General features: G+C 45.0%; 1 protein-coding gene across 5 annotated transcripts in view; it reads right to left on the minus strand.

Moving 5' to 3' along the window:
• EZH2 (enhancer of zeste 2 polycomb repressive complex 2 subunit) overlaps positions 1–27973 on the minus strand; it is a 53363-nt gene that overhangs the window by 21499 nt on the left and 3891 nt on the right. For all 5 annotated transcript variants that reach the window (XM_044293973.1, XM_044293976.1, XM_044293972.1 and 2 more), the window contains 4 exons: positions 18520–18643; positions 16906–17034; positions 3853–3969; positions 2812–2932 (listed from right to left, as the gene is read on the minus strand). In XM_044293973.1, the coding sequence (XP_044149908.1) occupies positions 2812–2932; positions 3853–3969; positions 16906–17034; positions 18520–18636 (484 nt within the window). In that variant the 5' untranslated portion in view covers positions 18637–18643. The remainder of the gene's footprint in view (positions 1–2811; positions 2933–3852; positions 3970–16905; positions 17035–18519; positions 18644–27973) is intronic.

A 27973-nucleotide genomic window follows, 5' to 3' on the forward strand; every position in this document is an offset into this window, starting at 1 on the left:
CTTTTCTGGTTCTGAAGATTTTATCACCTTGCCAATTTGGTAGCTTTCAGAAAACAATGATTGGCACACAAAAGTAAAGCAAGTGCTTAAAGGGGCTTGCCCATCTAAGACATTGATGGCATATCCCAGTGACATACCATCAATGTCAGACAGGAGGGGGTCCCAGAAGTGGGACCTGGACCTATCTCCAGAACGGGTTCCCCAAAGTGAAGGAGAAAGCACTGCGCAAGCGCAGCCACCCTCCTTTCACCGCTATGGGAGTATCAAAAATAGCTCAAAGCGGTGAATGGACAGGTTGGTGTGCATGTGCAGTGCACTCTCCATTTATCACTGAGTCTTTCGAAAACTCACTGGAGGACGCTTACTTGGCTGTTTTTTGAAACTCCTACAGCTGTGAAAGGAGGGTGGTTGCGCTTGCACAGTGCTTTCTCCTTCACTTCCAGAGGTGGGAACCGCACTAATCTGGCATTGATGGCATATCCTAGCAAAATCCCATTAAAGTCTGAGATGGGAATACCTCTTTAAAGGTCAGGGGAGCTGGAAACATGACTGCCAACTGACATGAGAAGATTAAAGGGACAATTTTTGTGACGGATTGTTGTATGAACACCGGTTTAAATGGGCAACCGACAAACAAGCAAAACGTTTGATCGTGAGGTAATCTGTTGTTTATGTGGCACATAAAATCATCATTTGTCAGCAGCACAGTGCTCTATATTCACAAGGATGTGCTGCCAACAATCAAAATCAGTCTGTATGGGGATGAAGGACCACAGGAGCGATCATACATCCCCATACAAAAGAGATGATTGCTGCATGTGAATGAACAGATTTGCTCCAGAACATAGTTCTTTCTGTGTATTGTCAGACCATGCACATGGGCCTTAGCACAACCTGTAAGGCCACATCATGACCAAATGTCTTTAATGATAATCCAATAACTAAAAATACCCATTAAAATGTCATTTAATGATATACAGATGGGGATGGGAAAGAGGTCCCGTGCACACAGTTAAAAAACAAATTGTTTTGACTTATGAGAACATATTCTTTCATGACGTTTTGATGTGTTTGCATGCTATTATTTTACGACATGATGTTGCCCTATTCGAGGGTAGGTTGCATGGCACAACTTGACATATAGGGATGGGATTTGTGGTAGTGGAAGCTACAAAAGTAAGGCCTCTTTCACACATCCGCATCGGCGATGACATCTGTGACAATGTGGTCAGCGATTAATCTGTGAAGATGTCTGCGAAAGATTTTTATTTTGTCCATGTCTCCATTTTTTGCCCTCCGCGTGTCATTTGTATTCACTGCCAGACTGAAAATTAGTTTCCAGTGCATCTTCCACATTTTCTCTTTGAAAACCATGGACCAAAAAAGGATGGTACATGGACTGTTTTCACAGTCCCATAGACTATAAGGTACACGAGGGCATGTTTCTGTAGTGTCACCACAGTCTGTGGAAAACCACTGATGTGCGAACACACACTAAAGTCAGGGGGTTCATGTGCTGCCCGTGGAGGTCACACATCTTTGAGTCAGACATGTGAAAGAGGCCTTAGGGTCCATTCACACGTGCGTAATTCTGGCTCCGCAATTATGCGGAATGGGTGCGAACCCATTCATTTCAACGGGGCTGCAAAAGATGCGGACAGCACGCAGTTCCGTTTCGTGGCCCTGCAAAAAAAAGATAGAGCTTGTCCTATTCTTGTCCACAATCGCGTACAAGAATAGGGATTTCTATTTAGGAACGGCCATGTGCGGTCCACAAAATGCGGAAAACACGGCTGGTATCCGTGTTTTGCAGATCTGCAATTTGCAGACCACAAAACACTTATAGACGTCTGAGCATTCAGATTTAATCCCCCCCCCACCCCCCCATCAGAAGTATCATATGTTGTAACCACTAAGGGTACGACCATATCACCAGGTTTCTGCATGCAGTTTTAGAAGCCAAAATCAGGAGTGGATCATAAAAGGGAGAACGTATAAAGGCCAGATATGACTTCTCTTTTTTGAATTCACTCCAGGTTTTGGCTTTCAAATCTGAATGCAGAAACGTGACCACATGGCCGAACCCTTACTGTCAAACTAATTATAATTGCTGGCATTGTGCCAGATTATGGCATAAGGTTGTCCTAATATTGCATTAATAATTTCCATCCACACCCATTATAGGTCTCTCCCTATTACAAAGAATGAAGATTGGGTGAGCGATACGCTGACACGCTATATTAGTTGAAAACCTCATGTCACTAACCCTTTCCTGAGGGTGCACCCATTTATATAAAAAAAGACCCCGTGCTTTGCTTTACATTGCTGTTTTCCCACCGGCTCTGCCAGGCTCATGGACATGTCATGGTCATTACAGAATCAGAGGTTTGAATGGCTGCCAAGAGATTTGGCTGGAAACAAAACGTGTCCGCTAACAGCTGTAAACTAGCAATTACCAGCCAGACAAATGAAAAAAGATTTCAATCAAGGACATAAATATTGCAGATATCCAAAAATGGACCCGTCCTCTAGCAAAAGGAGAGGAACACACAATGGGCCCCATGTAGAAAAACTAGTGCCGACAAGATGTGGAGTCATTACCCATTGAAACCAATTAGATTCTGCTTTCTTTGTGATACAGATAAAAAAAAAAAAAAAAAAGGATCCAGTTTTTCTATGCCACAGCTCTGCCTTGTCTGCCTTAAGCGCTACATGAAGCCCACTGCGACCAGACCCCTTACCTTTACCTTATTTCTCAGCCACAAAATCAGACAGACGTTAATCAGCAGTCTAATTTACTAATGATCCTACCCCTGTCTCCATGAACCTTTCCATCATAGTTCTTAATTAGTTCTTCAATAAATGTCCCATCCTGATCCAGTACCTCATCTCCCATGTAAGGAATGTTATGCAGCACCGTTTCATCTTCTACCTGGAAAAAAAAAATATATGCCATAAGTCTACACAACTAAGCATTCATGGGGTCGTCCCACAAAAATATTCTACATTTTCAAACCAGCAGCTGGATCTGAATACTTTTGCAATTGCATGTAATTAAAAATGTTGTATGGTCAGTGAGCTATTCAATAAACTGTACGTACATGCTTAGTTCTACTCTGTCACCAACCGTATCTGCGGTCAGAAGCTGCGACCATTAAGCCTCATTCACACAGTGTTTGGTCAGTGATTTCGAGCCAAAACCAGGACTGGAGCCTCCACAGACATAAGGTATAAGGGAAAGATCTGCACAGATCGAATACTGATGTGTGAATGATGCATTACAGTGATAGAGCTGCAGCAGAAAGGACACACATCTGAACTGTGATAGGGATAGAGCTGCAGCAGAAAGGACGCGCCCCTGAACTGTGATAGGGATAGAGCTGCAGCAGAAAGGACACACCCCTTGAACTGTCAGCTTGAAAAATCTAGCAGAGCAATAAATGGGGGATCTCTGGACCTATTAGGGGTACAGGGCTGATCTTGGCTTTGTTAGAAAGATAATATTATATAATATAGGATGTCTGGTGTTCAATTTTTACATTTAAAACAGGGTATAACCTTTTTTTTATTTAAAAGTTTTTTATTTTCAATTTAAGAAAACAATACACGGTACAGGTTTATAACCTTTTTATAATGAGGCCATACTTACCTTTGAACTTTTTATTTTATTTTTTACAGATATTACATGGGTACCATGTTTGTACCAGTGCCAAATGTTTTTATGGCACACTGAGGTGTTTAAAAAGTGTTATATAGATGACACCATATTAGTGTAGGGAGATCTAGAATAGAAACGGATACTATTTTCCAGCATGAATCATGAGAGACATAGATAATTCATATGCAACTTACCATAAAATTTTGCTGGAGGGTAGACCATGAATACATGATGGGCACAGAGGCTACAGCGTTAAGTGTTTTAAGAGGGATGACTTGTTTTGGAAAATCAAAATCACTAGTCACAGAGCACTAAAATATTAAAAGACAACAGAAAATTAAAAAATATTAAAGCGCAAAAAATAAAAATAAAAATCACAGATGAAACTTTCATTTTTCCTAGAAAAGCATTCTGTTTAAGTGAAACATATTATAGACCCTATAGGGTGCATTCACATGACCATATAAATGGATCCGTTCCGCAAATTCATTTCAATGGGGCCGCAAAAGATGCGGACAGCACACCGTGTGCTGTCCGCATCCGCTGTTCCGTGGCCCCGCAAAAAAGATAGAGCATGACCTATTCTTGTCCACAACCGCAGACAAGAATAGGACATTCTCTATATAGCGCTGGCCATGTGCGGTCCATAAATGGCAGAACGCACACGACTGGTATCAGTGTTTTGCGGATCCGCAATTCACGGATCGCAAAACACAGTCGTGTGAATGCACCCTTAGGGTCTATTTACACGACTGTATTAGAAGGACATGGAAGCTCTCCTGTGTGCTTCCAGGTCTGTGCCGCAAAAGACGGGACATGTCCTATCTTTGACCAGAACATGTGGAATGCGGACCCTTTGAAGTCATTAAGCTAATAGAGCTTAAGGGCTCGTTCCCATCTCCAGTAACCTGATCCGCCAGGGCATTGCCGGATTCTTTCATTTACTGCCAGGGTTGCATCATACCAAACAAAAAAATAGTCAGCTGAGAACTTGGATAATGCTATTTTATATGGACCACCAGTTACCTCTACATCCATGCATTAAATGACAAAAAAAACTAGCTAGTAAATTATAAATTCAATGTAGGTCCTTAAAGGGGTCCTCTGGGAATAATGATTTATTTTTTATTTTTTTTAATTGCCAGCAACCTGCCTCTCTAAACAGAATATTCATACTTACCTGCTACCTGCCACTCCAGTCCTCTGTGCTGCCTCCACTCTGTCCATGGTCACATGCTCCACTGCAGCCAATGACTGGCTTCAGCAGTGACATCCGGCTGGTGGCCAGGACTGAAGCGGCGGGGAGCAGGTAAATAAGAATCTTGTGTTTAAAGAGGTAGGCTGCAGGCAATTGCTAAAAAAAAAAAAAACATTATTCCCAAAGAACCCCTTTAAGCTCTTCACCTCAAGAACCTGGTAGGACCTTTTTCTTCAGTAAAGGCTCTTCCACACAGGCTGGTGATCAGGCTAACGAAGCTTCATTGCCAATTACTGACCCATGTTAACATCCTGCTGATCACCCTATAAATTAGTAAACACCTGTTTGACGGTTGATCACAAACTTTAAAAGAGCATCTCTCAGCAGGATTGACCCCATTAAACCAGGCATAATGCTTGGTTGGGTTGATCCTGCCGAGTAAAACGTCACCTCAGCTATTCCGGTTTATTGAAAGGAGGCTTATTGATAGAGTCCTGTGATTAATTTTGCATTTCAGACTATTACTAGTACTACACAATCAAATAACTGCAAAAAGACAGTGAAAAGAATTAAAAACAGAAAATCTAATAATAAAACATATCTGCGCTAAGAATAAAATATTTAAAAAAAGTTCTCAAACCCTAAAAAGGATAGCATTCTGCCTTCGGCGTAAGTATTATACCATTCTGTATAATGTGGGGGAAGCATCTTATATCAGAGGAAGAATTCAGCCAACATAAGGGGGCTAGTTTGGATCTAATCTGTGTCATTAGTCATTTCATTTGAGTACTTCACACACAGTGGAGAGATGAATTACTGATGTGAAGTCAGCAGAACATGGATTGTTCCTGTGTTACTGTAGTTAACAGGGATGGTCGGAGGTGACAGAGTCCATTTAAAGATGCGGGTATCGAAATTTCCCTCAGCAGAACAGAGGAGAAGGGAGCAGTGCGGCACCTGAGGGGTTAACTGCCGCCGTCACCCGCCTCCTGTGTTAAAGGTTAATTATCATTGGTGGCGCAGTGCGCCCGCCCCCTCCCCCTCAAACCCCCAGTATTAAAATCATTAGTAGCAGTGGACACAGGGTCCCCTCCCCTTCTCATTGGTGGTAGTGGCCACAGAGTCCCGTCCCCTCCCCTTCTAACTGGTGGTACAGTGGCAGTTGTGATCGGAGCCCCAGCAGTGTAATCCTGGGGCTCCGATCGGTTACCATGGCAGCCAGGACGCTACTGAAGCCCTGGCTGCCATGGTAAGCTCCCTGCTGCTTTGTGTACTATGCACAGGGCAGCAGGGAGAGTGTGAAGTCCAAGTCACCATAACAGAGTTCTATCAGGGTGAATAGGGACAAGGGATTAAAAGATCCCAGGGTCTGGCTCCTAAGGGGGAAAATAGTTATTAAATAAAAAGTAAACACCAAAATATTAAGTATAAATCCCCTTCCTTTCCCAATTTTACATATAAAAAAATCAACAATAAATAAACATATCACATATCACCACCTCCAAAAAGTCCAAACTGTTAAAATATAAATATATATATATATATAAAAAAAAATAAAAAAAAAATAAATAAATAAATAAAAAAAAAAAAATCGCCATTTCTTAAAATGTGGAATGCATGTGGCTTTTTTTTTTTTGTGTGGTATCGAGTATCGCCACACTTTTTTATGGTATCAAAATCGAATAAAAAAATTGGTATCGCAACAACTCTAAATCAAGCTATGCAAGTTTTTGGCATAAAAATAATATTATATATGCATCAAAAGGATAAGGCAGCACTCCAGGTAAAGTGAAAAAAGGTGGATCTTTATTCCCTCTGCAACGTTTCAACCGTCTCGATGCGGTCTTTCTCAAGCAGAGACCGCATCGAGACGGTTGAAACGTTGCAGAGGGAATAAAGATCCACCTTTTTTCACTTTACCTGGAGTGCTGCCTTATCCTTTTGATGCTTATCTATATAGCCGCCTGAGCCCACGGCTGTGAGGACTTGCACCGGTTTTTTGTCTTGTGCTGCTGAGACCCGCATTTTGTTTCTATTATATATATATATATATATATATATATATATATATATATATTATATATATATATAAAAATAAAAGAAAATTCAAGGCAGCACTCCTGGTAGTAGATGGTATGGGTGCCAGTGGTGGAGTCACCTCACCAAGGTGTATCAAATAGAAAGAAGAATAACACCGCAGCACTCCGTGGGACCCTTTATTCACCTATGCGACGTTTCGGTCCGCTTGCTGGGACCATTATCAAGCAATACAACATTGTGAAGACTGTGGATATTTATGCAGTCGTGACTAATTGTCTTACATAAGTGACAATTATTGAAACATTCAAAAAACAAGATATACAGTACATATTCTCAAAAAGAAATGTGACTTATCTGGAAGGTAACAACAAGTGAAACCGTAGTCGGTATATACAAAACACCCAGATATACATATTCATAGTTATTACAATCAAAATACATAAGTGACAATAAGTGACTACTGTATGATGTTTACTGTATAAGTGACTACTGTATGATGTTTCTGTAAGGAATCCTTGCATGTATACTTGTTTCTATGACAGCGAAGTGTTCCGTTTGTTACTATGTGACGTTCCGTTGAGTGATCACATGAATCACCCACAGTGACGTCACGGTCATGCGCATCGGCAGTTCCGGGACGCCGGATCCATGCGACGCAACTCGCTACACTGTTTTCTCCCAGGATTGAGCACGCCTGATTCCACGCCTGGTCCTGTTAATTTTTTACACTCACAGGTGATGATGATTCACAGTTTATTGTCACTTATGTATTTTGATTGCAATAACTATGAATATGTATATCTGGGTGTTTTGTATATACCGACTACGGTTTCACTTGTTGTTACCTTCCAGATAAGTCACATTTCTTTTTGAGAATATGTACTGTATATCTTGTTTTTTGAATGTTTCAATAATTGTCACTTATGTAAGACAATTAGTCACGACTGCATAAATATCCACAGTCTTCACAATGTTGTATTGCTTGATAATGGTCCCAGCAAGCGGACCGAAACGTCGCATAGGTGAATAAAGGGTCCCACTTTTTTCACTTAACGGAGTGCTGCGGTGTTATTCTTCTTTATATATATATATATATATATATATATATATATATATATATATATACACATATATATATATATACATATACACACACACACACACACACAGGTCCTTCTCAAAAAATTAGCATGTTGTGATAAAGTTCATTATTTTCTGTAATGTACTGATAAACATTAAACTTTCATATATTTTAGATTCATTACACACAACTGAAGTAGTTCAAGCCTTTTATTGTTTTAATATTGATGATTTTGGCATACAGCTCATGAAAACCCAAATTTCCTATCTCAAAAAATTAGCATATTTCATCCGACCAATAAAAGAAAAGTGTTTTTAATACAAAAAAAGTCAACCTTCAAATAATTATGTTCAGTTATGCACTCAATACTTGGTCGGGAATCCTTTTGCAGAAATGACTGCTTCAATGCGGCGTGGCATGGAGGCAATCAGCCTGTGGCACTGCTGAGGTGTTATGGAGGCCCAGGATGCTTCGATAGCGGCCTTAAGCTCATCCAGAGTGTTGGGTCTTGCGTCTCTCAACTTTCTCTTCCCAATATCCCACAGATTCTCTATGGGGTTCAGGTCAGGAGAGTTGGCAGGCCAATTGAGCACAGTAATACCATGGTCAGTAAACCATTTACCAGTGGTTTTGGCACTGTGAGCAGGTGCCAGGTCGTGCTGAAAAAAGGAGATTTTTGTATAACTTACCAGTTAAATCTCTTTCTCGCTCTTCCTTGGGGGACACAGACCTTGGGTATAGCTCAGCTCCCTAGGAGGCGTGACACTAAGTAAAACTGTTAAGCCCCTCCTCCATCAGCTATACCCTCAGCCTGGAGATAGAGGCTACCAGTTGCGTGTCCAAGTAGTGAAAGGATAACAACCAATAACGGAAACAACCAGCCAGCAACCCAACGGGGCGCCAGACCATAACCCTGTAACCAAACACAGAAGGGTGGGTGCTGTGTCCCCCAAGGAAGAGCGAGAAAGAGATTTAACTGGTAAGTTATACAAAAATCTCCTTTTCTCGCCCATTTTCCTTGGGGGACACAGACCTTGGGACGTTCAAGAGCAGTCCAAGAAGGGAGGGACCACAAACCCAAGGCGGAACACCACCAGAGCATCAGGAAACCGCTGCCTGCAAAACCAGGCGGCCCAAAGCAGCATCCGCTGATGCATGCGTATGCACCCTATAGAACTTTGTGAAAGTGTGCAGAGAGGACCAAGTGGCTGCTTTGCACAACTGTTCAGCCGAGGCCCGATGCCTCTGCGCCCAGGAAGCTCCGACTGCTCTGGTGGAATGAGCAGTGACGCCGAAAGGCGGAGGTCTGCCCTTGGCTCGATAAGCCTCAGACACCGCCAGTTTAATGAAACGGGCAATAGCCACCTTGGAGACCGCCAACCCTTTGCGCGAACCCTCCGGAACCACAAACAGGGAGTCCGTGCGCCGAAAGGACCCGGTGACCTCCAAGTAAATCCTCAACGCCCTGACCACATCCAGACGGTGCAGTTCCCGTTCTCTGGGGTGGGAAGGAGAGGGACAGAGCGACGGAAGGACGATGTCCTCATTGATGTGAAAGGCGGAGACCACCTTTGGCAGGAAAGTCGGGACAGGCCGAAGCACAACCTTATCCTGGTGGAAGATCAGGAAAGGTTCGGAGCAAGAAAGAGCCGCTAACTCCGACACCCGTCGGAGAGACGTGACGGCCACAAGAAAGATGACCTTGCAGGACAGAAGGCGAAGGGAGACCTCCCGTAAAGGCTCGAAGGGGGCTGATTGGAGCGCCGAGAGCACCACATTCAGGTCCCAGGAAGGAACTGGAGGGCGGTACGGTGGAACAGAGTGAGCCACCCCTTGTAAAAAGGTCTTAATTGGCCCTAGAGGGGCCAGGGGACGCTGGAGAAGAATAGACAGCGCCGAAATCTGACCCTTCAGAGAACTGAGGCACAGCCCCAGGTCCAGACCCGACTGGAGGAAGGACAGGATTGTGGGAAGAGAAAACCGGAGAGGTAGGATGCTCCGGGACTCACAGAACCCCAGATAGGACCTCCAAACCCGATAGTAGATCCTAGAGGATACGGGCTTACGAGCCCGGATCATGGTGCGGACTACGTCCGCGGAGAAACCCCGTCGCGTTAAGACGGCGGTCTCAATAGCCACGCCGTCAAACGTAGCGAGCCTAAATGCTCGTGGAAGATCGGTCCCTGAGAGAGAAGGTCTTCCCTGGAGGGCAGTGGCCACGGTGCGTCTGCCAACAGCATCATTAGGTCGGCGTACCAAGACCGGCGGGGCCAATCCGGGGCGATTAGAATCGCGGGGACGCCCTCTGCCGCGATCCTCCGAAGAACCCGTGGCAGGAGGGGAAAAGGAGGAAAGACGTACAGAAGGGAGAATTCGCGCCACGGAAGGACGAGCGCGTCGGCGCCGTATGCCTTCGGGTCCCGTGCCCTGGCCAGGTATAGGGGGACCTTGTGGTTGAATTTGGAGGCCATGAGGTCCACGTCGGGGCGACCCCAGCGAAGACAAAGGGCTTCGAACACCTCTGGGTGCAGGGACCATTCTCCCGGGTCGATGGTGGACCGGCTGAGGAAATCCGCCGCCCAGTTGTCCACCCCCGGGATGTAAATCGCAGATAAGGCCGGCACGTGCGTCTCCGCCCAGAGGAGAATGAGGGTCACCTCTTGCATCGCTGCGAGTGCCTCCCTGATGGTTTATGTATGCCACAGCCGTGGCATTGTCCGATTGGATCCGAACAGGGTGGCCCCTCAGCAGATGGGTCCAGTGTCTGAGGGACAGAAGAATCGCCCTCAGTTCCAGAATATTGATTGGAAGTCTGGACTCCGATAGAGACCAAACGCCCTGGACGGACCGGGGAGGGAAAACCCCCCCCCCACCCCCGTAAGCTGGCATCTGTGGTAATCACCAGCCAGTTCAGTGGACGGAAGGACTTCCCCCTTAGAGGGATATGCAACCACCAGCCGAGGGAAGCCCGAGCCAGGGGAGGCAGAAGAAAGGTCCTGTCCAGACTCCTCGGTGATTTGTCCCAGGCCGACAGAATTGCCCTCTGAAAGGTGCGGGATCGGAATTGTGCGAACGGCACCGCTTCGAAACAGGCAACCATCTTTCCCAACAACCGCATGCTGGATCTGAGGGAAGGGCGGTGATGACGGAGGAGACTGCGAACCGACCCGCGAAGGGCCAGACGCTTGTCCGACGGAAGGCGGACCTCCGCCAACTCTGTATCCAGGAGCATCCCCAGGAAGATCAGCCGTCTGGAGGGGGTAAGGGAAGATTTGGGGTGGTTGATAATCCAACCGAACCGCGTCAGGGTCTCCAGAGTGAGTTCCACACTGCGGGATGTCTGAGAGAAGGAGGGTGCCTTGACCAGGATGTCGTCCAAGTATGGGAGAAGAAAAACACTTCTTGAACGTAGAAGGGCCAAGACAGGGGCCAGGACCTTGGTGAACACTCGAGGAGCCGTCGCCAGACCAAAGGGAAGGGCGACGAATTGGAAGTGATCGTCCCCCACCGCGAAGCGCAGGAAGCGGTGATGACATGGAGCAACCGGAACGTGGAGGTATGCATCCTGAATGTCAATTGAGGCCATGAAATCCCCTCTTTCCAGGGAGGCCACTGCGGACCTGAGAGACTCCATCCGGAATCTCTGCAGTCGGAGAAAACGGTTCAGGCGTTTTAGGTCCAAGATCGGACGCACTGAGCCTTCCTTCTTGGGAACCACAAAGAGGTTCGAGTAGAACCCCCTGAACCTTTCCGTCGGAGGCACGGGGGCGACGACACCCTTGTCCATTAGAGAGTGAATGGCCGCGAAGAAGGCGGCCACTCGTACGGGATCTCGCGGAGGACGGGATCGGAAGAAACGGTCTGGCGGAATGGACGCAAATTCGATTTTGTATCCGCAAGATACAATCTCGAGCGCCCATGCGTCTGAGATGTGGGCCCGCCATACGTTCCTGAATAGGAGAAGGTGGGGGCGCACCTTCAGGCAGAGGGCTGCTGGCCTGTGGGAGCCCGTGCAGGCTGGGACTTGCGCCAGGTAGGTTGCGTCCGAAAAAACGGCTTCTTGCGTCTATCCTGGGCTGGGCCAGAGGAAGAAGAACTGGCCGCGGGTCTAGACCCGGTGGGCTTGCGAAAGGACCGAAAATGGGACGAACCAGCGCGACCACGGGGGGCGCCCATTGGCCTGGACTGGGGGAGGTGAGTACTCTTCCCACCCGTGGCCTCTGATATAAGTTCGTCCAGACGGGTTCCGAACAGGCGGGAACCCTGTGAATGGTAGGCCGGCCAAAGAGCGTTTGGAAGCGGCGTCCGCCACCCAAACCTTCAGCCAGAGTTCCCTCCTGACAGAAACTGCCAGGGCAGAGGAACGGGCAATGAGGGCACCCGCATCAAGGGAGGCCTCACAGACGAATTTTCCGGCCTGAACAATTAGTTGGGCTAAGGAACGGAGGTCCTGAACAGGGACGTCCGACCCTAACTCCCGTTCCAGTTGCAAACCCCATTCAGAGACCGCTTTGCCAACCCAGGCGGAGGCAAAGACCGGTCTAAGGGCCGAACCAGAGGCAGTAAATATGGCCTTGGAGAGGGATTCCGTACGACGGTCCTCAACAGACTGGAGGGAAGATCCGTCCTGTACAGGAATAGTAGTGCTTTTGGACAGGCGAGCCACGGGAGGATCAACCTTAGGCGGGGATGTCCACGTGGTCACAGAATCCGCTGGAAAGGGATAACAAATGTCCAGCTTTTTGGGTGTAATAAAGCGGACGTTAGGCCGAGTCCAAGCCTTGGATACCACAGAAGAAAAATCAGCGTGTATGGGAAAAACCTTGGAGGCCTGTTTGGGGCGGAGAAAGGACACGCCGGCCTGTTCAGAGCTGGGGGGGTCATCGTGTAGCTGAAAGGTATCACGGATGCTAGTGACAAGATGCCCCACCGCGGACGCCAATTTGGACGGAAGCTCTGAGTGCATGTCCACGTCCGAATCCGCCAGTCCTCCCTCAGAAAGCGTATCCCTTTGAGAGGATAGACTTGACTGAGCTCGCACGCATGGCGGAGAGAGCGAAGCATCTGGAGAAGATGTGCGCTCAACCCTTGAACGTTTCTGAGTATGCCGGGCCCTGGAAGATTCGCTGGGAGGCAGGGAACCAGTGGGGGCGGCAGAAACGGTAGTCCCAGCGGGTGCGACAGGGATTGTGGCAGCCTGCGGGAGAGGCGGTCTATCCACGAGACGGCCCACTACGTGTGTAAGGCTTTCCACCGCCTGAGACAGAGACCTAGCCCAGTCAGGGGGTTCAGAGGCACCGGGGGGCGCAGCGGGAAGCGGGCCCTGCACCGGGGCCTGACATGCAAGGCAATGCGGCTCAGATTGCCCCCGCGGAAAAAGTTCCTTACAGGCGGTACAGGCATGGTACCAGGGTTTGGGGGCACCTGTGGGATCTGACATGCTGAAGTGTGGTTGTACTCTAATATAGAGACCACAAAGGGTTATAGCAGCTATGACCAGGAGGGTTAGGAGAGGGTTAACTGTCCTACCAGTGCCTCAGAAGAACGTCAGGAGATGGCCCAGATCAGCAGCAGCAGAGAAGCAGTGAACAGCAGTGAGCAGCAGAGAGCGCCCACAGAAGCCGAGCGATGTACACAGGAGGTTAGAGTCCCCCACCGTGTCCCAGCTTCCTGTCAGGAGTGAGGAAGCGCGGGAAACCTCAGCAGAAAGCGCGGGGAACAAGCTCCGCCCCCTCCAGCGCTTGAAATGTCTCCTGTGAAGGAGAACGTAGCTCCGCCCCCAAAATGACGCGCGCGTAAGCCCCGCCCCCTGCCGGGACCGCTAAGCCCCGCCCCCCGTTCTCGGCGGGAAGGGGGAGAGAGAGAAGAGAAAAATGGAGTCAGCCCCGAATGAGGGGGAGGGGGGGGGGGAGAAAGATAGCAGCGTGGGGGGGAACGGCGTGGGGGTGCTGAGGATGCTGCTGTGCTGCATTGTCCTGCAGATGAGCGCTCAGAATGAGCGACCACGGGTGCCCCCCTTACCCAGAGGGGTAGATGCTGCAGATAGGGACGGGGTATGGGCTGGAATAGCCATCTCACCGTGCGACGTCTTCACCCTCAGTCCTTTCCAGCAGGGTCGCCCCTTCAGCCACTGGCACCGCAGTGGCAGGAAGCTGGAAGAGGGGCTTGGCGTGCGGGCGACCCCCTAGCTGGCGGGATGTAGGGGAGCCATTGCTGCCCAGATCCTCCTATTGCTTCTGTGGGGGAGGCAGCAGTGCAGATAAGTTGGCACTGGCGCAGCTCAACCCCGGGAGAGCAGAGAGGTCTAATGCGTCTCTGGTATCCCTAGGAAAAAATAAAATAACAAAATTAGAAGAAAAAGTAAAAATAACAAGGAGAAAACAGCCCTGCAGTAGCAGGGAGTGTCTTGCCTCCTTGGACACTAAGCTAAAACTGGTAGCCTCTATCTCCAGGCTGAGGGTATAGCTGATGGAGGAGGGGCTTAACAGTTTTACTTAGTGTCACGCCTCCTAGGGAGCTGAGCTATACCCAAGGTCTGTGTCCCCCAAGGAAAATGGGCGAGAAATGAAATCTTCATCTCCATAAAGCTTTTCAGCAGATGGAAGCATGAAGTGCTCCAAAATCTCCTGATAGCGGCTGCATTGATAAAAACACAGTGGACCAACACCAGCAGCTGACATGGCACCCCAGACCATCACTGACTGTGGGTACTTGACACTGGACTTCAGGCATTTTGGCATTTCCCTCTCCCCAGTCTTCCTCCAGACTCTGGCACCTTGATTTCCGAATGACATGCAACAGTCCAGTGCTGCTTCTCTGTAGCCCAGGTCAGGCGCTTCTGCCGCTGTTTCTGGTTCAAAAGTGGCTTGACCTGGGGAATGCGGCACCTGTAGCCCATTTCCTGCACACGCCTGTACACGGTGGCTCTGGATGTTTCTACTCCAGACTCAGTCCACTGCTTCCGCAGGTCCCCCAAGGTCTGGAATCGGTCCTTCTCCACAATCTTCCTCAGGGTCCGGTCACCTCTTCTCGTTGTGCAGCGTTTTCTGCCACACTTTTTCCTTCCCACAGACTTCCCACTGAGGTGCCTTGATACAGCACTCTGGGAACAGCCTATTCGTTCAGAAATTTCTTTCTGTGTCTTACCCTCTTGCTTGAGGGTGTCAATGATGGCCTTCTGGACAGCAGTCAGGTCGGCAGTCTTACCCATGATTGCGGTTTTGAGTAATGAACCAGGCTGAGAGTTTTTAAAAGCCTCAGGAATCTTTTGCAGGTGTTTAGAGTTAATTAGTTGATTCAGATGATTAGGTTAATAGCTCGTTTAGAGAACCTTTTCATGATATGCTAATTTTTTTAGATAGGAATTTTGGGTTTTCATGAGCTGTATGCCAAAATCATCAATATTAAAACAATAAAAGGCTTGAACTACTTCAGTTGTGTGTAATGAATCTAAAATATATGAAAGTCTAATGTTTATCAGTACATTACAGAAAATAATGAACTTTATCACAATATGCTAATTTTTTTAGAAGGACCTGTATATATATAGATTTTTTATTTTTTTTTTTATTTTTTTTTTCCTGGTTCTCTTCTGTCCCTTTGTTTACCTGAAATAACAACAATCTCTGCCCTTCCCCCTGCTCTGCAAAGGGACTGAATACAAGTGCTGCCCTGGGTGACATGTCTGCCTGCAGGGAGACTCCGCAGCATGTTGTATGTGTAGGACTACAAGTCCCAGCTGTATAATGACACTGCTGATACACACAGGATCTTCCCCCTACCTGTTCTTGTGCAATGCTCTGCAGAACTCCTCTGTCAGCTTCTGTGCCTAGCATTTGTCTCCTCACTGCCTGCAGCTACTCAGTAAAGCCTTCAGCCCTGAGTCTGCGTAGCTGAAAGGGTTAAGAGTCCAGGGAGAAAGCAGTGCAGGGGGGCGTGCCCAGCACAGTGACATCTGGTGTACAGACTCATATCTCTTGCTTGTGCACGAAACATCATCAGAGCAGGGAGAGAAGCTGCCATCACAGGTCATGTGACCCTCAGTAAAATCTGAGGAGCAACTACAGATGCAGTAAGTGCATGGTAAAGCCGTTACATTTGCCTAGTTAAAAACATACAAAGAGCAAAAAAATAACTCAGACAACCCCTTTAAGTCCATTTCCTGAACATTAATTTGCCTGTGATGTTCTTAGTAGCATTTACAAAGCATTAAGAAAACTGCTTTACGGTAACCCCATGGGCCATAGACACAGTAGTCAGGAGGGAACTTCACTGACTTCTACAGAAGCGTTTTCTAGACATGCTCTGTGCCTTGTGCAGAGGTCCTTGTACAAGAAAAGAATAGATAAGCTTTGACAATCACCTATTGTCAACGGTGGATCCTGTCTTATCTATACACAGTTGATATCATTACAGGAAGGATTAGAATGACAGATAAGCAGGTAACTGCAATAAAGGAATCTGTACAGACCAAGAAGTGACGCCTATTATTAGGCTTAATGGCCAGTACAAAAACTGCAGGATTTTATGTTTTAAATTTGTTTAAATATAGATATTGACATGGAAAATTAAAAATAACCATCAAAAAAATATTTTAAAACATAAAAACGTAATTTAAAAGGTTTTTCCGAGATTTCAATTCTGATGACCCATCCAATGAATGGATCATCACTATTTGATCGGTGGGGGTCCGACAACAGGGAACAGCTGTTTGAGAAGGCCCCGGGGCTCTCATGAGAGCCGTGGCCTTCTCTGTGCTTACCAAGCACAGAAACATACATTGTATCTAGAGGATAGATCATCCGTATTAAAATTTCAGAAAACCCTTTTAGGCAATAGGTCATTTTCTGATGACACTTTTCCTTAAGTTGAAATCAAGGAAATGAAACCATAGACAATTATACAGTGGACATAACTGTTGGTTCATACCTCTCTAGTCCCTCGCAGAGAGCCGACCGAGGTCATAATGTGGACAGGCTGGATCCTTCGCTGCTTCCATTCTTGGTTTAAAATTTCAGTTCGTTCTAGAATTTTTTGACGGTTTGAATTAAACATGCCCTGAAAAAGAAATAAAAAGCTGGTTCAAAACATCACTACAAACTTATGACTCGCAGCACTGGGGTTGTCAAAATGTGGCAGTGTAGGCAATTCTGTGCGAGTAGGAAACCTCAGCAGAATTCGCTCTTCTGCCCAGATTTGGTCATCATACCAGTACCAGTGTAGGTGAAAAGTATCAGGTGGAGGAAAGACGCTCAAACCAGACTGTCTATAGCAGGCATCCTCAAACTGCGGCCCTCCAGCTGTTGTAAAACTACAACTCCCACAATGCCCTGCTGTAGGCTGATACCTGTAGGCTGTTCAGGCATGCTGGGAGTTGTAGTTTTGCAACAGCTTGGAGGGCCGCAGTTTGAGGATGCCTGGTCTATAGAGATAAAAGTAAAGCTGGCCATACACATTAGGTGAACGTCGTCTGAAAAAAACAGATCCTTTATTTTGCAACCTTTTATGTCAGTTCTGTCAGAGATCCTTTATTTTTGACGGCAGAAAAATTCCTTTCTCCCTGCTAAAATAACTGATCACAATCGGAACTGGAAAAAAAAAAAAAAAAAAAGGGATGCTCAAAATAAAGGATCAGAAGGATATGGGAACCCGGACATACCCATTTTTTCACCCAGGCAGCCCCCCTGAGGTTAGCATCAGAGCATCTCATGCTCCAATGCGCTCCCTTGCCCTGCCCTAGATCGCGCAGGGCACGGGCGTTCGGCGACCTCACCGGCTCTGATGGGCAACTTAAGCGCTGTCCTAGCCGGTTTACTGGCTAGGGCAGCGCTAAAGTCTGCCCATCAGTGCCGGTGACGTCACAGGGCTTCCTGGCAGCCCCATGGAGAGCCCGGTTTGTCACCGGAACTCCTGAAAATGCCTTCTCCCTGTGCGATTTAGCACAGGGCAAAGGAAAACTTCGGAGCATGAACTGAAATGGAGGTATGTCTGGGTTCAGCTCGGAACCCGGACAACCCCTTTACCGGTAATGTGAACCCGGCCTTAGGTGACATCCAACCACCACAGAGATCGAGAGGATCCTAATCACTGTCCTCGTATGGACAGCAGATAAGCATGTGGCGCCACTCTCCATAGATATGAATGGGAGTGTTGGACAATTTGCATAGATTTTAATATTCCATATGTTTCCATAGCCAAGTGCAGGCCTAGGAGTACAATTCCAGCTGGATCTACATATGTTTGGATATTCTGTGCCAGACATAATTTGTCAAAAAGCATCTAGCAGGATTGTGCCGTAGACCAGATATTCTAATGGATAATAAGGGGCATTTTTAATATTTAAAAAAAAAAAAAAAAAAAGGTAAAAACTGCCCCGATTTTCACGTGGGCAGAGTTAGAAGCCAACAGCAGTTTTCATTCCTCCGATTTGTAATTATAGACAACCATAGTAGCTTTGGCAGTAGGTGAAGTAATGATATTCTCCCATGAAACTTCATACAAGCAAAATCCCTCATCTAGACTATGCCAGGCTTATCTATGTACCTTTACTTCATCCGCTCGTCTGAAACGCTTAAGCTGCCGCAGACGCATATACTCGGATTTCACCCGCTTCCTCCAGCAAACCGGCCCTTTCTCAGATTTTTTGCCCGTCTGGCCCATGATTATCCTGTGGAGATAACATCTTTCTGTAAGTACATTTAAAACACTCTACCTTATTTAATTAAAATGTATTGATATCATAGCCGGATGGTAATAAGGTACACTTGTATGTGTAAAATATATCATGACAAAATGTTTTTGGGGAGTTTCAGAAAATATTACAAATTAAACAAGGTGCCAACTTCAGCTCATGAAAACGGTCCAGACAACATAATATAAAAGAGTCAGTAACACGGAAACGGGTAACGTGAGAAATGCAAAGAAGGCGGAAATGAAGTGTAAAGCCTCCAGCATGTAGCTATAAGTTACTATCCATTATCCACACCATTAAAGGGGTTGTCCCACATCATCATTCTTGCCCGTGTGAACTCAGCCTTAGGGCCTAAGACTTCTGGAGCTTCCACAGCTTACCAAGCATAGCAATGAACGTTGTATAGTGGCTGTGCTCGGCATTGCAGCTCAGGTCCATTCAGTTGAATAGGACAGGGCAGCACATGACTAATGAACATGACATCACTAGCCTAGGAGGAGACTGGAGCACCACAGCGTTTTCAAACAGCTGATGAGGGGGTTCCGAGTGTCAGACCTCCACCAATCACATATTGGTGACCAGCTTGAAGATAGGCCATCAATAGCAACATCTAGGACAACTCCTTTAAAGTTTCATCCAACAAGGACGGTAGCTAATTTTCTATTAAAACAAAAATTAGATTTACTAATCCTATAGATTGTGTAAACCTGGGCCATGGACACCTTCAGAGCAAATTTTGTTATGATTGCATTATACTCATTTTGGACTAAAAATCATTTTTTTTCATTTCGTGTTTATTAAAAATGTTAGAAGTTTTTGTGATACACATGGTTAAAAATGAGCCTATTTGTACATTGTCCATCCTGAGTTCCATTAGCTGATTGCCCATATGAAGCCTCATCTCTGATCTCCTGCCTCAAACACTGTTTGATAAGAGTTTAGCGTGTTGAGTGTTTATGAGGTCAAGAGATAAGAGAGAAGGCTTCACGAGCCGTTTTTAAACACAAAAACTGATGAAGAATTTTAGTAAAGACCAACAGCAAAATTAATTTTAGCCCAAAATTTGTAAAACACAATCTAAAAAAATAAATAGCGCAAAAGGTGTCCTTTAAGGCGGATTTATACTGCTAAATCGTATGGCAGATTATTGGGAACGAACACTACTATGAATTCTCCTCTCCAATAATCTGACTATGTAAATGTGCTGCTGATCACCTGATGAGAGAGCAAAACATTCGCTCATCAGGTGAAATGTTCTTTCATGCAGCACATTACATCTTCCATTTTGGGCAGCAGATTGTGCCGTGTAAACCAGGGCTGTGGAGTCGGTAGATAAATGCTCCGACTCCCCGACTCCTCTGTATTTAATATGCGAATGTATTTTATACATTCCTTGAAGGAAAGAAAGGCAACATACATGTCATTACCAAATGACTACTGGCTGGGAAGCAAACAGTCTACTGTATTGAACAGTTTAAGCAAAAGACAAACACAATGAAAACAACAGTTTTATTCATTTTTTTTTTTATCAAGTGGCTGGATAGTAGCAGCAGGCATAAACATCAGGAACTTTACAAGTTAAAAAATACAAACCACATTATTTGGTTGTTTTAGAACAAAAACAAAGCTTATCTATATGAACCAAAAACAAAATCTGTAAAACCTAGAAATGGTTTATATTAATCTTCTTCACATCACTGAACGCGTTTGTTTTGCGGTTACGTGACGCACTGCATGCATTGGCCTTTATTCTTACAGTAGAGAAGTCATTAATTATAACTGTTTATGAATTCGGACATTTAAACTTGCTTTTTTTTTTATTTTTTATTCCAATTTAAATTTAGTAGGAGTCGGAGTCGGTTCATTTTTTGCCGACTCCGACTCCAGGTACCCAAAATTGACTCCGACTCAGACTCCACAGCCCTGGTGTAAACAGCGATCTGCTGCCCAGAAACAGTGAATCTGTAGGAGGAAAGGCGAAGGCAGTGGAAATCACTCATCCCCATACAGCAGAGGCGATTGCTGTCCTTTCCTGATAATTGCCTGCTCGCTCAGCAAGTCTAAATGCGGCCTTAGACAGGCTGTCTAGATCTGCATCAGATTTATCACGAGCGCTTATGCTGGATGACAGACACTTTTGTCTAATCCTATACCATCAGTTGACTTAAGCCTCTTGCACAGTTTGTATTTTGCGGTCCGCAAAAAATACGGATGCATTCCAAATTTTGGAAACCCCACCCCTTTTTGTAAACCATGCCGTTTCATCCAACTAGGCGGACAAACTCTCTCTAAAGGCTCCATTCAGACGTCCGCACTTTAGGTCCGGATCCGTTCCGCAATTATGCGGAATGGGTGCAGACCAATTAATTTTTAATGGGGACGGAAAAGATGCGGACAGCACCGCATTTCCGGTCCGCGGCTCCGCAAAAAAAAAAAATAGAACATGTCCTATTCTTGTCTGCAGTTACGGACAGGAATAGGCATTTCTATTGGGGTGCCGGCCTTGTGTTTTGCAGATTGGACGTGTGAATGGACCCTAAACCTTGATGCACAAAAATGTGCCACTTTTTGGTAACTGTGGGTACGATTTGTAAAGTTAAATAGATAAAATAAATAAATATTAAGATAAAATAAAAAAAATTAAACAAAAAAACTAAACCAACTAAAAACATTAAACATAAATTACGTGTGAAGGAGGCCTACTGCAGATTCCCATTTCTCTATGGCTATAAATACTTGATAACAGCAGATCTTCCTGCAAAATTCCCAGAAGATAAGATGGTAAAACTAAAATACTGCGTTTCTCACATGCTTGTCCTTGAAATTCCATAAAAGCGAGAAAGTCTCCAAGTATATTTCTTGTTTAGAAAATAGCATATGTTAGGCTACTTTCACACTTGCGGACCAAACCCTGAAATGGTGAAGTCCCACAGTGGGACAAATATAAAAAAAAATTCAAGTTCCTAGTAAAAATTGATCAAAATGGAAAATCTGCCAAAAAATGAAATTCTGAAATTTAATCTCCATTAATTCTTCAGGAACAAAGTTTGTAAAATCAGTTTTGAATACCTTGAGGGTGTAGTTCCTAAAATGGGGTCATTTTAGATGTTTTCTATTATGTAAGCCTCACAAAGTGACTTTAGACCTGAACTGGTCCTTAAAAAGTGGGTTTTGGAAATTTTCTGAAAAATTTAAAGATTTTCACACTTGTGGCAAAGTGATCCGGCAAGCAGTTCCGTCGCCGGAACTGCCTGCCGGTTCTGGCAAAACGTATGCCAACTGATGGCATTTGTAAGACTGATCAGGATCCTGATCAGTCTGAAAAATGCATTGAAATGCCGGAAGGACGGATACGGCATTCAGGCAAGTCTTCAGTTTTTTTGGCCGGAGATAAAACGGTAGCATGCTGCAGTGTAATCTTTTGCCTGATCAGTCAAAAAGACTGAACTGAAGACATCCTGAACTGACTGATCTCCATTGAGAATGCATGGGGATAAAACTGATCAGTTCTTTTCCGTTATAGAGCCCCTAGGACGGAACTCTATGCCAGACAAGAAAAACGCTAGTGTGAAAATACCCTAAGCCTTCTAACAACCCCCAAAAAAGAAAATGTAATTTACAAAATGATCCAAACATCCCAAGTAGACATATGGGGAATGTAAAGTGATAACTATTTTTGGAGACATTACTATCTGTTCTAAAAGTAGAGAAATTGAAATTTGCTAATTTTTCCAAATTTTGGGTGATTTAGCATTTTTTTTATAAAATAAAAAAATTTGACTCAATTTTACCAGTGTCATGAAGTACAATATGTGACGAGAAAACATTCTCAGAATGGCTTGGATAAGTAAAAGCGTTTTAAAGTTATCACCACATAAAGGGACACATCAGATTTGCTAAAAATGTCCCGGTCCTTAAGGTGAAAAATGACAGGGTCCTGAAGGGGTTAAAAGTCAACTTGTGTAAACACCAAAACAAACATAAAAGGTTTTATATAGAGGGTTAGGTTAACCCCTTCAACCCCGGGCCTGTTTTCACCTTCCTGCCCAGGCCATTTTCTGAAAATCTCAAAAGTGTCACTTTATGTGGTGATAACTTTAAAACGCTTTGACTTATCCAGGTCATTCAGAGACTGTTTTCTAGTCACATATTGTACTTTATACCCCCTAGTGAACCATTCATGAGAAGAAGGGCCGACTTCCGGCACCCCTGCCGTTCAGCTGTTTGAAGAGACCACAGCGCTCGAACAAGAGCTGCCTTCTCTTCACTGTTTAGCAGGTGTAATTACAACTATGCCATTGCATTCACTTCAATGGAACGGCTCCCTCCTATTCAAGGGAACACTTTTGGTGGTGGCCAGCATGGACACTCCGGTCTGCGTCTACACAGCCCCATAGACCACAAGCCATGACGAACAGTGTTTTCTCTTTATCATACCTTTTCCAGCATCTAAAAAGAGTTTGGACTCTACCAAAGCTCACCTGGACAAGCCAGAAGGCTATTGGAACTAGGTTTTATGGATAAGGAGACAAAAATAGAAGTTCTTGGTTTAAATGAGATGCATTATGTTTGGACAAATGAAAACCCTGCATTCCAGCATAAAAACATCATCCCATCTGTAAGACGGGTAACTAGTCGGAACTGAAGCAGAGTTTGGTGTCAAGTTTTAAAGTGGTTTTCCACTTAAAAAAATCAACTACTAAAGTTATTCAACGAAGTCAAGCGCGACTTTGCAAATAACTTACTTCGGCTCATTGGAGCCCATACATTCTTATACTGTATGGAGACGGATCTCTGTACAGTATTAGTCAGAAGTTTTGAACAACATGACTTCGGGTGAAGCATCCAAAGTTCGATTCGCTCAACACTAATGGCAGCCACTGTCTTCCCAGGGAATCACCCCAGCCACGCAATTATCCCTACGCTTTAAGTCCCTGTGAGAAAAGCGTATCTGTTGAAGGACCTTAAGTGAGCAGTTCATGGGAGGAAACACCATCATAACAAAGTTGAAGCTGTCTTATATTTAGCAATCGGCTAAAATTTCTGTGCAGGTGTGCAGGAACAATCAATTTCGTCTCGGTTATTGCTGTACAAGGTGGTCACACCAGATGCCGAAAGCAAAGGTTCACATACCGTTTCCACTCACATGTCATGCTAGACTTATATTAGACTATAAGTGTAATATTCTTTGACTCATTTGTTTGTTTATGTTATCTTCATCTATTTTTAGGAGTTGTGTAAAAATCTGATGTAGTATAAGGGCCAAATTTATGCAGAAACTGATAACTTTGTGGGGTTCACAAACTTTCAAGCACAACTGTATATAAAACATGTATACATTAACTCAAAGCCAATAAACCAGCAGGTAAAGTGATTCTGCGCTCCCAATTACATGTAACTGTGCCCCGCCGGATTGCTCATGTAACATACTTGTATCAGACGTCGTTCATATTGGAGTGAAATATGAGAATCTTTCACAGTTTATTACAGTGAATAAAATTACACAAGCTTTCATGATGGATCCCAATGTTGCCAATAACCATGCCAGGAAACCGCACCCTTGGGTGGGGCAGGGTTGCTAATACAATAGGAGCAGAAATACACCCAATGATTACTTCTAGAATGTAACCTAATGTATCATACTCCTCAAAGATTCCTGATAATCTGTAGTCAGATCACAATACAAATCAGTGCTATTAGGGCTAGGTCTACATAACGACATTTGTCGCACCAATGTCGTTAATGGTATTCTATGGTGTCGCACTGGGACATGTGACAGTCACAAAAAATCCATTTGAGATGGATTTTTATGCGACTGTCGCATTGCGACACCATAGATTATCATTATAAAAATTGTGCGACAAATGTTGCAGTGTAGTTGTGCCCTATCTGTCGCACGACATGTCATCATGTAGACCTAGCCTAAAGGGGTTTTCCAGGAGAACATTATTGATGATCTGTCCTCAGGATAAGACGTCAATATCAGATTGGTGGAGGTCGGACTCTTGACCACCCCCCCCCCCCCACCTGCTGATCAGATGTTTGAAGAGGCCTCCTCACCAGATACCATGCACTTCACCAGGCATTCTATAGCTGCCATGCTCGGTATTGCAGCCCAGACCCATTCATTTGGGACTGAGCTGCACATAGGACACGTGATATCACATTGCCTAGGAAGGGGCCCTGGCACTCACTACAGCGCAAAAGCTGATCAGCAAGGGTGCTGGGAGTTTGAACCTCACCAAGCAGATATTGAGGACCTTAAAACTAGAAAACCCCTTTAAGGGCTCATGCACACGACCGTAGCCGTTTTGTGGTTCACAAAGCAGATATTGAGGACCTTAATATTTTACTCCTTAAAAACCCCTTTAAGGGCTCATGCCCACAACCGTAGCCTGTTTTGCGGCCCACATTGCAGACAAGAATAGGACTTTTTTGTGGAACAGACATACGGATTTGGAGAGCACATCAGTGTGCTGTCCGCATCTTTTGCAGCCCCATTAAAGCGAATGGGTCCACATCGACATGTAAAAACATGTGGACCAAAAACTGGGTTATGCTAGCAATAGTCTTTATCATCATCATATTACCAGTGCAGGTATGACACTAGTCCAGTTGGTGATCATTTACGATACAAATCTTCCCTTGTGTCTCCCCAATAGTATCTTCCTCTCTAGACACAAAGGACACAGACTCCACGCGCCATAAAAACATGCATCTGTCAGCGATTCTTATTCCCCTCAGTAACGCTGTGTTAATTGAGAAGAGGCATGATAGTCTCATGATATATTGCTCAACCACTTCCCTGTAGACGACATTTAATAAAATATGCAACAACCTAAAAAGCATTCCCCGACCGCAGAGTACGAATCCTTATGTTCGCCCAGGAAGGTCGTGTGAGGATTGGAGTTCGGAGCAGAGCGCCAATTTACAAAAATATAGGTTTATTCTTTACAAAAAATAAAATCTAACTTTTGACTATCGAAAACTGCAGAGAAAGGGAAAAAGAAACTTCAAGAACCGCCTATCGGCTTTATATCATGACGACTGTATGTGGAAACTAGTCAAATCAAAAGCCACGTACTCTAGATTTGAAAGGAGTTGGACTTTCCCCACATAATTCAGTAGCGCAGCTCAGCATAGGCCACAATTCAGGCGAGCACAGTCCTCAGAATCTTAGACTCAGATCCTTCACCAATAGCCTCAAATGAAGAAAAAGCACTAATTACAAAAAAATCCAGTGCTTTAGTCAGCTAACGAGCAGCAACATTTCACAAAATCAGCTCCACAGAAGAACTGGGGTGTTGACTGGATCTCCTTGGGAAGACTTTTCTGCTGCTTCTAAATATGTGATCATATGGTCAGTTAAACCCATTTCACACTGCCTGGTCTGACGAGATATGTTAGATCAGTCAGGCTGCTCTGACGCAGGCAGATATGACTGGACAGAGTCAGAGCAAACTACAACCAATTAGCATATAGGACGCCAATATGAATGTGTGACGGATCTTGAGAATCGGAGGTCGGATCAGGAGGAAAAAAAAAAAAAAAAAAAAAAAAGAAGGAATGTTCAGCAGGCAGCGGGAATTATACCTGGCATGCAGATTACAGGTCCTCATTAGGATGCAGCCCTGGAGAAGGTAGCAATATTCGAGTTAAGATAAATGCTTTATTTTCATCCTGACAGTCAAATGTGCCAGGTGCTGAGGTCAGCCTATAAACACAGGGTGCCCTCCATTCACTTCTATGCACTGTTCTATTTTCGTAACTCCCTAAGAAGTGAATGGCACATGGCGCAAGCGCGGTCGGCTATTTCTGGAACACCCATAGAGGTGATTGGAGGGTGGCCGCGCTTGCACCATTTATCACTTTGGAGGCCCTATTCTAGGGATAGGTGCAGGTTCCAGAGGTGGGACCTGCACCTATCGGACATTGGAGGCATATCCTATCAATATGCCACCAGTGTGCGAGGTCAACGCATTTAAAAACGTCAATTTTTTATTTATTTTTTTATGCCGTGTATCAAAATAAGCAAAGATTTTAGAGAATGATCCGTTCTCTCAAGGGCCACCGTGTGTGTACGCTTTTAGGTGATCACACATTAGATAAATGTAGTTCAGCAGGACCAGTCATCTATTGACAGACCCCCACCCACATGACTTCAAGAAGAGAGCCACACGAGGGAGTGTTTGAGAGGAAGGCCAAGGTGAGAGCCACACGAGGGAGTGTTTGAGAGGAACTCCATCACACAAAGGCGCCTACTACTTTGTTCACATCTGTATTTCTGATGTCCTGCCGCATTACAACAAACATTACATTAGAGTTGAATCTGTTGCTGGACAGGCACAAATAGCACCTGATGGATGCCATTATGGGGCCTGAAATTTCAGCAGAGCATCAATCACTGAAGGGGTTGGCCACTATCTATTACTAGCACCACATGTGCTGGGAACAACATATACATGCTGCAAGTAATACACATTAGGGTACTTTCACACTTGTGGCAGAGGATTCCGGCAGGCAGATCCGTCGCACCGAAACTGCCTGCCGGATTGGACAATCCAGATGCAAACGGATGCATTTGTCAGACGGATCCGGATATGTTTGACAAATGCATTGCAATACCGGATCAGTCTTTCCAGTTGTTATCCGGAAAAACTGATCTGGTATTTATTTATTTTCACAGATTTAAAAAGGTCTGCGCATGCGCGGACCGGAAAAACGGATCTGTGAATGTGGAAATTTTAATGCCGGATCCGGCACTAATACATTTCAATGGAAATGAATGCCGGGTCCTACATTCCGGCAAGTGTTCAGGATTTTTGGCCGGAGAGAAAACTGCAAGCTGAAAAAGCAATTTCTCATTGCAGTATACACCCCAAAAAAAAAAAATAAAATAATAATAATAATAATAATAAAAAAAATGTAAAACCAGCATGGATTTGGTGCTGAATTTAAAAGCGTGTTTTAAAAATCCATCATGTGAACATACCCTTAGGGTCCCGACCATCACTGGTCTCCGAGAATGGAGGCCAGAGGCTTCTTTCTCAGGAGAAAATATTCACTTTGCCTGATCCTTCTCTCTACCGACATAATCTGTCATGGAAGAGTTGGGAGCTCCCCGCACATATAGGACCATCTGCCGCAACAATGTGCTAATGTGTATGGTCTTCACAGAGTATCCAATATAGGTATGAGCAGAGCCTTAGGGCTGATTCACACAGGACTGTCAGCCCAGGAGATGTATCAGACCACGGCCATGTGAATCAGCCCAAAGACCTAATTCAGCAATTCTGAGCCAAAACC

Source organism: Bufo gargarizans, chromosome 5 (assembly GCF_014858855.1).
Source record: "Bufo gargarizans isolate SCDJY-AF-19 chromosome 5, ASM1485885v1, whole genome shotgun sequence".
NCBI lineage: Eukaryota > Metazoa > Chordata > Amphibia > Anura > Bufonidae > Bufo > Bufo gargarizans.